Source organism: Cydia amplana, chromosome 9, assembly GCF_948474715.1.
Source record: "Cydia amplana chromosome 9, ilCydAmpl1.1, whole genome shotgun sequence".
Classification (NCBI taxonomy): Eukaryota; Metazoa; Arthropoda; class Insecta; order Lepidoptera; family Tortricidae; genus Cydia; species Cydia amplana.
Window position 1 is genome coordinate 6,728,258 of NC_086077.1, and position 11,776 is coordinate 6,740,033.

An 11,776-nucleotide genomic window follows, 5' to 3' on the forward strand; every position below is an offset into this window, starting at 1 on the left:
GTTTGACGTTTAAAATGACACTTGCACTGCGTGAGCTATCAAAATCGCTGCAGACTTTTCTCGGTCTGACTCTACTGATCGCGCAACTCGGGCCTTCCCAGATTGTGATACAGTCAGCAGCAGAAGTTGCTAAGCGGGCGTGGCGTTCAAAATTACCTTGACACGCTCTTATTCTCTTAACAATAAAGTCGCGTCAAGATCATTTTGAACACCTGGCCCGATTAGCAACTTCTGCTGCATGATTTTTTGTTCTCGTTGTAGTGTTTTATCCACGTTTTATCCTCCCTTTATCTCCTTGTAGGAGGCAAACAAGCACACGAATCACCTGATCTAATGGTGAGCGAAATTCCGACTAGTGCAACTAGAGCGGTCCCATGTGGTCCCACCCCATATTTGTCCTTTGTAAAAGCAGCGAGTTCTAATAGGTACTATTTTAGATATTGATTTAGATAGACATGGGTTTTCAGTAGCCGGGTAGTAGGTATTTCCAACCCGGAGGTCATGGGTTCGAAACCTGACCCGTAACATTAAATTTTTCAGAACTTACGTACAATTTTATATATTATTAAATATTTGTACAGTACACCACACGGGATTGTTACCTACGCCATTTAGCGTCCAAGCTAAATTAGTTGTTCCATACTTACGCTGTGGAATGACCAATTTAACTAGAACCAACCCTAAATGGCGTAACAATCACGGAGCGTGACTGTACTAAAGTAGGTAACTAACTAAATAGCATTTTATACTTATCAGTATAGCTCTTCGGTCACAAACTTTCGGAAACTTTAGTGCCTGTGATAATTCTTGGGATGAGATAGCCAAAAGCTCTCTTTAGGATGCAACCGGGAACGCGATAAAATGTGGCCAATTCCAAGTTAAGTTGTCAACAGGTAACATGTTTGTTTACAAGCTGTATCAATGCCACCTTGACACACCTTTCACGCTAACTCCGTATTTTTCATGCTGATTCAACAACAAATGTTATAACGTCTGTACGTGAGACGAATCCATTGTTGAACAAACAGCATTTATCGCAGAAAGTAAAAACGTGCTGGTGGATAAAATGACTAACGTCTTCCAGTGTGGCGTCACTGATGTGCAGTCCTTACAAGAGCGACCTACTGTTTAATTAGGTGAATAGTTTAAGTGAGACACATATCGAATTTCGAAGCATTGGATGGTGTGTTAGTGTTATACCTAATGGTGATTTTGGACATAATATTCAAATATATGAGGTATGAGTGCAATTTTTTTATTAGTTATTTATATTTACCGATAATTTTAACGTATTGGGTTGACTACGTTGGGCTTGGGTTCGGCAACGCTCTTGTAACACCCCTGGAGTTACAAGCGTAAGTATATAATCTACGCTAATCGCCTACCATCAGGCGGGCTAAATGCTTGTTTGCCACCTATGTGGTAAAAAGACTACGAAGCAGGATTGCAGGTCCCGTGTTCAAAGCCAAGTAAATGCATTTATTTTATTTGTGTGGTTATCACAAATATTTGTTCTTGAGTTATGGTTGTTTTCTGAGCTATTTATTTTATTGATAAGTAGGTAAGTACTCGTAAGTAAAGCTTAACACTAGGTAGCAACAGGCGGTATGAACTTCTTATTAGCCTATCCTGATTCTGGGCAAATCCTGGTAGAGTCTGTGCGGAAAGAGAAGAGTCGTGGAATGTATGGGGCCCAAACATTCCACGACTCTTCTCTTTCCGCACAGACTCTACTTTGTTATCAAAAAAGGTTTTTCTTGCGGACCAACTTTCCATCATGAAAAGGTTTTAGAAACTTTTTTATAATATACCTAATAATGACATATGACAACTAAATTTCAGTGACACAAGACACAAAAACTCGCCTCGAACTGTAAAACTTAATTTGATTTTGCAATTTGATAATATTATTAATTTACTTAGAATACTAATATTGTTATTGATTTCATTCACTGGGTAAGTAATGAACATGATTTGTATGTATTTGTCTCTAAAATATTGTCTTGTACTTCTCAAGACATTTTTCCTGGGTTTTATCTAAGTGGTAGTTTTCTGTTGGTAGTTCAGTTTGAAAACAAACTCTTACTTAGGTACCTAGGTACTCGTATCATTTTGAACCCCAAGTAGATGTCATCAGCGCTTCTCGTCTAAAGCGATTGTCTATTTTTCAAAGAAAAATCTTCTGATAGCCATTCAGCACCGTTTGCTAGGTAGTTTAGATAGGATTGAAATTCCTACTACATATTTCTTATTTGACTCGATCACTTAAGCCGACAAAGTCTAAGCAGTATCTTTGTCCTGTCAAGCAAAGTTTATGTGTCCTTTCTTGCAGCTAAAACGTTACATCATGTGACACGCCTTTGAGATATCAAATTGCGTTTATACTTTCCTCTTCCAACGTTAATCTTGCTTTTGCTGAATTTACAATAACTTTGATTATACTTGGCTCAGCATCGGCCGTAGGTACTTCAAGTTTCGTGCTTAGGAAAAGTGTAGGACTGTAGGTATTGTATGAAGCCACCATTTATGGTATTTGTCTTAAATTTTACAGACGCGTCAATGGCTAGTTATGAGTGACTTGAGGGAGCATCGACCGCTCCTACGTGAAGACATTTCTGACGAAGAAGTACAGCAGGAGTTTAGGTTACCTCGACGCCATATGGGCTACAGAGGCAAAGCAAGGAATACTGTGAAAGGAGCAGCGGCTGTCATCAAAAATTGGCCAGGTATTATGTACACTTTTAACTTTGATGACTCGATTCACGATTTGTGTAGGAAAGTAGGCACTTATATGTTTCTTGTTTAGGGTGTTTTACTGTATTTCATTGGGTAGGTATTATAACGATGTAAGATACTTGATGTAAAGGGTTCGAAACGTCGGGATGTAGAATAAATTTAATATACGCGATATAATCCGTTTTAATAGATTTATTTCATGAGTAACTATCGCGGTAATCAAAGACAATATTAAGATACTCTAATGTTGAATATAGCTAGCTCATTTATCTGTTTAAGGATTACGCCGATTTTTCCCTAATATGTAACTGCGTAGGCATCAATCTACATTTAAATACCTAATAGTCCAATTTATTTACAGATTACTGGTCGTCATCCGTAACTTACTGGTGGATAGGCATAGGTATGTTTGCCTTAATGACCTTTATTCTATATAGTAGTGTAGTAACTTACTCTCTGCTCCCTACCACCGGTTCAGTACCAATTCCGCACTACGCGACTGAAAGAAAAAATACACTACCTAAAGTTTTTATGCATGTTATTGTGAATAATGAAAAAGAAGTAAACCTTAACAAATATCTGCCTTATGTAGAAATAATTGCGAACAAATATTTGCAATACCAATTCAATCTAATTTATGTGATTAATGATACACTTACGACTGAAGAAGCTATGCACCAGGCTCAAATAAATAATGAAGATGCTATGAATTCTCTTTGGACAGAACATAATGTATTTGAAACAGATAGAGTTCCAAGTAAAATAAAATCGAATATTATCATACAACACGCTAGCTTATCAAATTACTTGGACGGTTCTCCTATACAGCAATATTGGAAGCAGTTGCCAAACTACTTGATTGGATTTTTCTTAAGAGCTGTATCAATTTGGGATAAAGGAGGGATTGCTTTCAATCCTATTATATTGACACCAAGATCTCCAGATGCCATATATATAGAAAAATTATACAGCCTTCTTTCAACGTACAAAGAGCGTAAAAAAGTAAATGTAACTACGAACATTAACAGTAAGATAAAAGATAAAGAAATCCCCAAAGCATTAAAAAAACACAAAAGGAAATATAAAAAGAAGGTCAATAATATTCGTGATATAATAGACGCATCAGAAACGGATATTCCTGTGCACCAAAACCAAACTGAAGTTTTAACCGAAGCTGAAGACAGGCAGGATTTGATTAATTTAGAAATGGCACCATCTAATGTGAAAACAGTCGTTTTAAGTAACAGCTACAGTTCCAATCTTACAAGCAAATCGGTGCTCGATGATAACCAAACAATCATTAATGATTTAATTGATAACAACCAATTAAAGATGTCGAATTACATATTGCCACATTTTTTGGATTTCTTATTTCATGATAGTTCAAACAGAACCACGCAAGAATCTGCTGATCTTAGTTCCATGAAAAGAAGTACAAGAACCATATCGACGGAAGAAACTCAAGGAAATGTCAAAACAGGAAATGTAATACAACCTATGATTATTTCAGCACCAACACAATTTGAAAAGAGACCGCCTAATACAGAAGATAATGCTCCTAGAAGTATTGATGTAGAAAACTTGACTATCGATTTGAAAGGTAATATTTTGGCTACAAAAAGCTCTTGCCACGCGTTCTTAGGGAGCGTTTTCAGCGATGCGAAACATCGAACAGAGAAAGATTCGCTGAAAGAATTTATTATCACAGAGCTATCTTTGTTTTGTAACGGGCTTTTATCTACGTGCAAAGGTATTGACGTTATTTTACTATAATTGGTGTTTATAAATTATTGTTCTATTTATTATAGGTTATTAGTCATATTGTTTGTATTTTGATAAAGTTGTTAATAAAATGAAAGTCAATATCACTTACAAAATAGTCATTTATTAGCCTATTATAAACACAAGTCGTGCTCAAAATAATGTTACATGAAACAATATTTTGACCACAAGTTCATCCTCGACTTAAAATTATGGCAGCAAAATATATTGACGTCAATGTTTCCTTTAACTTTTACGAGACTAGATATTTAAATACGAACAATTTTACCGAAACGTCCTTGCTGTGAATGCAAATACTTAACAAATCGTTAGAACTCACTAAGGCACACGAGTAGTAAGTACCGTAACTATTTACCTACTTATATACAGATTTTTAACTAATTAATTAGAATATTGCACAAATGCAAGTAGACAAGGTAGATTGATTTGTTATTGTCTTATTGTTGTCATTTGATACATGTTTTTTTTATCTTTATGTTGCATTTATTTTTATCTTTTATTTATCTTATGTGGCAACGTTACTTCTGTCTATTGGTATATCCCATCGTCCGCTCCAGTCATTAGTGGTCTTCTTACAATCTCTTACTTTATACTTCGCTTCACATCTTCTGCTCACTGACCAATATACGTATCCATCGGGACATTGGTTTACATAACCTCTCAATATGCCAGTTTTCGTTTTATCACATTTCAAAAACGCTGGAGAACATTCGGCTTTCTCGAATGGGAAGTGGCCCGTTGATGGACAAGTAAGAGGTTCTTTACTTGCGACAATCTGTAATAAAAAAAATTATTAGTTAAATCAAACATTGAACATTTTCGTATAATTTCACAAAAATAACTTAAATACCCTAAAATGAAACATCAAACTTACCGGTTCCTTATAGGTGGCACCTAGACGTTTTACTCTTCGCCTATCAGCTTTCTCGCCGTCACATTTCTTGTCAGCATTTTTCTCTTCAACACATTGATTTTTACTTTCATCATAAATCGTGTCATTAGGACATTTGAAAACAGCTATGTCAAGATCATGAGTATCATTATCTTCAGTGCACTGATAGAACATATTACAATATTTCGGATGCCGCTTAAATGAAGTTGGGCATACGTAAAGGTATTGATCATCCTCCGTTTCTGGGCAATCTTTTGAGCTTGAGGAAGTGCTTTCAGTAGTGGATTCCTGATTATCTTCTGTTGTAGTGCTCTCAGAACTTGACTGTTCTGTTGTACTTGATTCTTGTGTGGTTGATTCTTCCGTAGTAGATGATTGTTCTGTAGAACTTTCAGTCGTTCCTTCAGTGGTACTTTGTTCAGTTGTCGTAGTAGATTGCTCAGTAGTGGATTGTTCAGTAGTGGATTGTTCCGTTGTCGTTTCCTCACTGGTAGTTGATTGTTGTGTGGTACTGGACTGTTCCGTTGTAGATTGCTCTGTAGTACTCGTCTGATCAGTGGTGGTACTTTCTGTAGTGGATTGCTCCGTAGTACTGGATTGTTCAGTAGTTTGCTCTGTGGTACTAGACTGAGTAGTGCTTTTCTCTGTAGTCGTCGATTTCTCTGTAGTACTTTGTTCCGTTGTAGATTGTTGGGTTGTCGTTTTTTCTGTGGTTGTGGATTTTTCAGTAGTAGTTTGCTCAGTCGTACTATCTTCAGTCGTTGATGTTTCTTGTGTAGTTGATGATTCAGTTGTAGATTGTTGCGTTGTAGAGTCTTCAGTTGTCTTTGATTCCTGAGTTGTGGATTTTTCAGTTGTAGTAGTAGAAGTAGTAGTAGTAGTTGTTGTTGTTGTTGTTGTCGTAGATTCCTCAGTATTTTGATTTTGAGCCCCAGAACAGTCACGAGGAGGGTAAACAGAATCTTCATGGTTACATGTTTCCAGTTCTGGATCCCATATCGTACCTTCTCCACATTCAAAATGATAAACCGAAAACTTTTGACCATTATTGTCCCAGTCTACACACCTATAGAATTTCTTACAGTCGTCAGGATTAGCGTAAAATCCTGCTTTAGTGCAATTGACTTGTGACTTTTGAGGTTTTTGCGTGGAACTTTGAGAACAGTCCGATGAGCTTTCAGTGGTTGACGAGGATGATGACGATTCAGAGCTTGTTGGTGATCCCGTAGTAGTGGTTGACGATGTTTCACTTGAAGCTTCAGTAGTTGTAGATGTGGGGGTTGTGTTATTATTACATGATGGATTTTGGACATCACCTGGATGATTGCACGTTTGTATATCTTGATCCCAAATCGTGCCTTCGCCACATGTAAAATCGTACTTTGTCAAACCACCGTTGCCGTTGTCAACACACCTGTAAAACTTTTGGCAATCACTGCTGTCACCAAAGTACCCTTCATTTTCACATTTATCATTACTGTTTGGTGGTTTGCTTTCATTTGAAGATTCGGTTGTCGATGTTTTAGTTGTACTGGTTGCTTCTGTTGTTTGAGAAGAATTTTGTTCCGTAGATCCTTGTTCTGATTGGTTTTCTTCTTGTGAACCTTGACAATTTTTCACTTGATTTTCATGATTACAAGCTTGTATATCCGAATCCCAAGCAGTACCTTCGCCGCACGTAAAGTCATATTTGGTGTACCCTCCTTGCCCATTATCAACACATCGGTAGAATTTTTTACAGTCATTTTTATTTGGATAAAATCCTTCATTTTTACAGTCATTTGACTGTGAATTATTCGAACTGGAACTTGAATTATTGGTACAATCACTTGATGTTTCATTATTTTCCGTCTCGAAAGATGACTGGGTTGTAGTAGTAGAGGCTTTTGTGGTAGGTTGTTCATCTTGTCCATTTTGCGAACTGGATGTAGTAGAAGCGGAACTTTGGGAACTACAGTTTGACATATCGTTATCATGATCACATGCCTGTATTTCTTGTACCCAAATCGTACCTTCTCCACAAGTGAAATCGTATTTTGTGTACCCTCCCTTATCATTGCTTACACATCGGTAAAACTTCTTACAGTCATTTGAATTAGCATAAAAACCTTCTGATTCACATTGATCTTCGTTATTAGATTGTTCATTATTAGGGCGTTTAGTCGTAGATGTTGTTGAATTATTGGAGTCTGCAATTTGTGTAGTGCTTCCTGATTCTGACGGAGGGTTCTCAGAAGGGTTTGTTTCAGAAGTTACTGAGCATTTATTCTCAACTGACTCATGATTACACGTTTGTGACTGTTGGTCCCAAACGGTACCGTCACCGCAAGTAAAATCGTATTTTGTGTAGCCTCCTTTACCATTATCAACACACCGATAAAACTTCTTGCAATCAGCTGAATTGACAAAAAATCCTTCCGACTCACAGGCGTCATTAGATGAACTTTGGTTCTGTTCAGTCTTTTCTGTAGTCTCTGATGTACCCGATGTACTCGGCTGCGATGTACTACTCTCACCATTTTCACTGTTTTCTGGCTGTTGTTGTGTTTGATCATCGGTTAGTGCACTGCATCCTTTTTTAACAGAGCTTTCATGGTTGCAGGCGTCAATTTCTGGATCCCATACTGTGCCTTCTCCGCATGTGAATTCATATTTAGTAAAGCCACCTTGCTGATTTTCGACACATCTGTAAAACTTTTTGCAGTTCGTTGTATCACCAAAGAATCCTCCTTTAGTACAAGAGTCTTTATTAGCTGTTGGTTTATTTGCTGGTATTCCAGTAGATGCGGTAGTAGTGAGTTGATTATTTGCTTCTGTATCACTGTCACTTTGTGCAGTAGATGGTGGTTGAGTTGTACCTTCGTTTTCAGTTTCTTGGGTTGCTGTTTCACTTCCTGTACATTTGTTATTATTTGATGGATGATTACATGAGTCGATACTTTGATCCCAAACAGTACCCTCGCCACATGTAAATTCATAACGAATATAACCACCTTTTCCGTCATCAACACATCTATAAAACTTTTTGCAGTCATTTTTATCACCCATAAATCCACTCGATCTGCAAGTATTGCCATTTGGTGACGATGTTGTTGAAGAAGCTGATGTCACTGTACTTGTTGTACTCGATATTGTGGCTTCTGTTGGTTTTTGGTCTGGTTGGTCAACATTATTCTGATTTTGACCACCATACCCAACATCTTCATCCTCTTCGGGAATCGTTTCTATTGTGGTTGGTTTTCTTGTTGTTGTTGTTGTTGTTGTTGTGGTAGTTTTGCTGTTTTGAATCTGTGTTTGTGATGGTGATTTATGTTTACAGTCCTTTACAGCCCACTCATGGTTGCATGCTTCTGCATTAGGATCCCATACAGTCCCTTCTCCACAAGTGAATTCGTATTTTATATATCCACCTCTTCCATTGTCAACGCACCTGTAGAACTTCTTACAATTTTCCGAGTCTCCCATGAAGCCACTTTCAGTACATTCGTTATTTCCATTCCCAGTGACATCGTTTGGCCGCTGTGTCTCTCCATCATATGAAGAAGCTGTAGTTTGATCGGTGTTTGTTTCATGTATTTGTGTTTGACTTTGACTAGATTCTTTGGAATGATCAATTTGCAATTGGGTTTGGGATCCTTTATTACCGTGATTAATTTGTGTCTGTGTCTGACTTACAGCTGAACCATGTGATATTTGAGTTTGGTTTTGTTTTGTATAGGAACTATTAGGTTTTTCCTTTATTCGTTCACCATAATTTATTTGTGTTTGATTCTGTATCACGGAACCTTTGCTTATTTGTGTCTGTACTTGATTAACTTTAGAGCCATAAGCTACTTGTAATTGTGATTGAATAGTTTGTTCTGAATTCACTTCATTGTCAGCATTAGTTAAATCAGATTTGATGGTTTTATTTTCATCATCTGGACTGCCTCGCCCACATCTTCTCTTTTTGACTGCCCATGCGTGATTACACGCTTGTGTCTCATCATCCCAAATAGTTAGCTCACTGCAAGAAAATTCGTATCTGATATAACCACCTCGTCCATTTCCAACACATCTGTAAAATTTTCGGCAATTTTCACTGTCACCCATAAACCCGTCAGATGTACACGGTTCTCCACTTTCTGGAGTCGGCTGACGAGGCATTGGGGATATAGTTGCTCTAAGATGCTGCTTTACCGTGGTTGTCCATGAATATGTAGATGCACTTGGTGTGCTTTTGTAATCGGCTGAAGACCAAGTTTTGTGGGTTGAGATAGTCGAAGCGTCAGCTTTGAAAGCTTGCTCAGGGTATACTTGATTCCTGCTTATTGGAGATGGTATTTCTACACGCGATCCATCTATTTCGTTTTCTTTGAGATGTTCAGTGGCTGGTGCTGCATAACCGCCGCAATTAATCCTTTTTGTGCTTTTAGGGTGGTTACATATCTCTGTATCAGGGTCATATACTGTGCCCGGTCCGCATTGATACTGAAAATAATTTAAAATTAATGATTTTGTGAAGTACCTAATAAGTAGGTATGTTTACTATCGAGAAGAAACTCCTTTTTGAAGTGAAAACGATTCAAATATTTCAATAGCTTTCAGTATGTCAGGTATATATGAAGTCACAAAGTACTTAAGTATGCGAAGCGAACGGGTAGTAAATGCTAGACGGGTTGTATCAGAAGTGGTGGTATTAAATTCTTTTCGATCGCGGGAATAAGCAGATATATAAAATTTCCTATTACTAAAAACTTTGTAGGGTAACATACTCTGAAAACGGTGTATTTGTTGTTAGCTCCAATCACACATCTGTAGAAGACTGCACAGTCAACCGGATCCTCTTGGAAGCCTTCGCCATCACACAAGATTGGTTCTGGTTTAATGCCAGAATATAGCTTGACTATTCGGCCGTTTACTCTTGGATGACGTACGTCCGCTGATATCGAAACTGGAAAAATAGAAGCATTAATATTTTATTGCGCACCTATTCAAACATTTAATACAATACAATTATAGGTAATTAGTCATTATTACAAATAACAATGTACGGTCTGTTGCCTAGTACCTAGTATAACACCTATTACGGCCCTTTGTAAAAATTTTAATTTTAAAATTTACCATTGTTTGTATACGTTGTTCTGGTGAAGAGACCGAGCAGTAGAAAGGGTAAGACTAAGAACTTATGCATCCCAAGGTTTGTTTCCATGGTAGATCTCAAAAATACATAGTTTCAAACACGCACGTGTCAACCTGAAACAAATAGAAAATAATTCAAATGATGATGAATGATGGGTACATGAAAGAACATGTCTATTTTAACGATCTCTATTGTTTCCCATAAAGTTTTAAGTCATAATGTATTGTTTGTCCGCATTTTCGTTAGTCATAAAGATAATTAGTTTTTTCTCAGAAACGCGTAAATTTTCAGGATTGCCATAAAACAATCCTAATCTAACCTAAACCTGCTACCTATAGATAACCTTACGAAAATCCTGAAAAGTTAACGGTTTCAGAATTATGACTAATGATAATCTGAGAAACATAACATGTTATGACTTTCAATAATTATTTCAAAGAAAGGGATCCGCTATTTTAATCACGTCTCCATTTCGAGACACTCGTGTTCACTGCAGACACGATCTTGGCAGTCACACCCAAAGATGTACTTCTGGTCGTGAGGAGACTGATAAGAATATAGATCTGGTTTATTTTCCATACCTAATACATTAAGACAAGTTAATGAACGTTCTTACAATGGATATTATGACGCTGGCAGGTGTAGTCCCAAACATATTTAAAAGAAAAAGGTATAAAAATATGCTGGAAAATTAGAATCCTTGAAGAGGGTTGGCCGGTTGAAGCTTTTTCAGATGGTGCCATTATAGGTTTCCCCCTTTGTTTCCCATGTCAATCATACCAATAGTGCCAAATACTTGTTTTTTTACTGATGAATATCTGGGTGACCGAGCTTCGCTCGGAAAACATATAAAAACTCGAAAATGCGCGTTTTCCCAGAGATAAGACCTAGCTAGATCGATTTTTCGCCCCCGAAAACCCCCGTATAGCAAATTTCATCGAAATCGTTAGAGCCGTTTCCGAGATCCCCGAAATATATATATAAATAAATAAATAAATAAACAAGAATTGCTCGTTTAAAGGTATTAGATAGATTAGATAGATAGATAGATACGGATGCGAACAGAACAATACTAGAAACAACTGCCAATCTCATTGAGTAAATTGTAATTAGACTAATTAGTAAAACTGGCAAACCTCATAGCAAGAGCTTGAATTGTCATTGCAGTCTAATGTAAAGTATACAGGATGCCCAGTAATTAATGGATAACCTTCTAACCACCAACAAGGCACCTTAGGCTGGCC

The 11,776-nt window shown here is 37.2% G+C and overlaps 2 protein-coding genes across 3 annotated transcripts; one reads left to right on the plus strand and one right to left on the minus strand.

Moving 5' to 3' along the window:
- The first annotated feature begins 965 nt into the window (after positions 1-965).
- On the plus strand, positions 966-4,604 carry LOC134650995 (uncharacterized). 2 transcript variants are annotated; one of them, XM_063505964.1, is made up of 4 exons: positions 966-1,238; positions 2,552-2,726; positions 3,098-3,139; positions 4,247-4,604. In XM_063505964.1, the coding sequence occupies exons 2-4, from the start codon at positions 2,570-2,572 to the stop codon at positions 4,507-4,509; spliced, it is 462 nt and encodes a 153-aa protein (XP_063362034.1). In that variant the 5' UTR covers positions 966-1,238; positions 2,552-2,569; the 3' UTR covers positions 4,510-4,604. The 2 variants fall into 2 exon arrangements, with proteins under 2 accessions (XP_063362034.1, XP_063362033.1); XM_063505963.1 differs by having other exon boundaries at positions 972-1,238; positions 3,098-4,604.
- A 402-nt stretch (positions 4,605-5,006) lies between these two features.
- LOC134650994 (mucin-22-like) lies at positions 5,007-10,641 on the minus strand. Its single transcript, XM_063505962.1, has 4 exons — positions 10,514-10,641; positions 10,165-10,343; positions 5,393-9,880; positions 5,007-5,293 (listed from the first exon to the last, which is right to left on the minus strand). Exons 1-4 carry the CDS (start codon positions 10,599-10,601, stop codon positions 5,024-5,026), a joined length of 5,025 nt encoding a protein of 1,674 aa, XP_063362032.1. The 5' UTR covers positions 10,602-10,641; the 3' UTR covers positions 5,007-5,023.
- Between the last annotated feature and the right edge of the window lie 1,135 nt (positions 10,642-11,776).

Excerpts from the sequence above, each read along its gene's own strand:
- LOC134650995 (XM_063505963.1), top strand. The coding sequence starts at position 2,570 with ATGAGTGACTTGAGGGAGCATCGACCGCTCCTACGTGAAGACATTTCT. Across the intron at positions 2,727-3,097 it reads TGTCATCAAAAATTGGCCAG|ATTACTGGTCGTCATCCGTA; the intron begins GTATTATGTACA and ends ATTTATTTACAG.
- LOC134650994 (XM_063505962.1), bottom strand. The coding sequence starts at position 10,601 with ATGGAAACAAACCTTGGGATGCATAAGTTCTTAGTCTTACCCTTTCTA. Across the intron at positions 10,344-10,513 it reads AACAACGTATACAAACAATG|TTTCGATATCAGCGGACGTA; the intron begins GTAAATTTTAAA and ends CTATTTTTCCAG. Across the intron at positions 5,294-5,392 it reads GTGCCACCTATAAGGAACCG|ATTGTCGCAAGTAAAGAACC; the intron begins GTAAGTTTGATG and ends TTTTTATTACAG.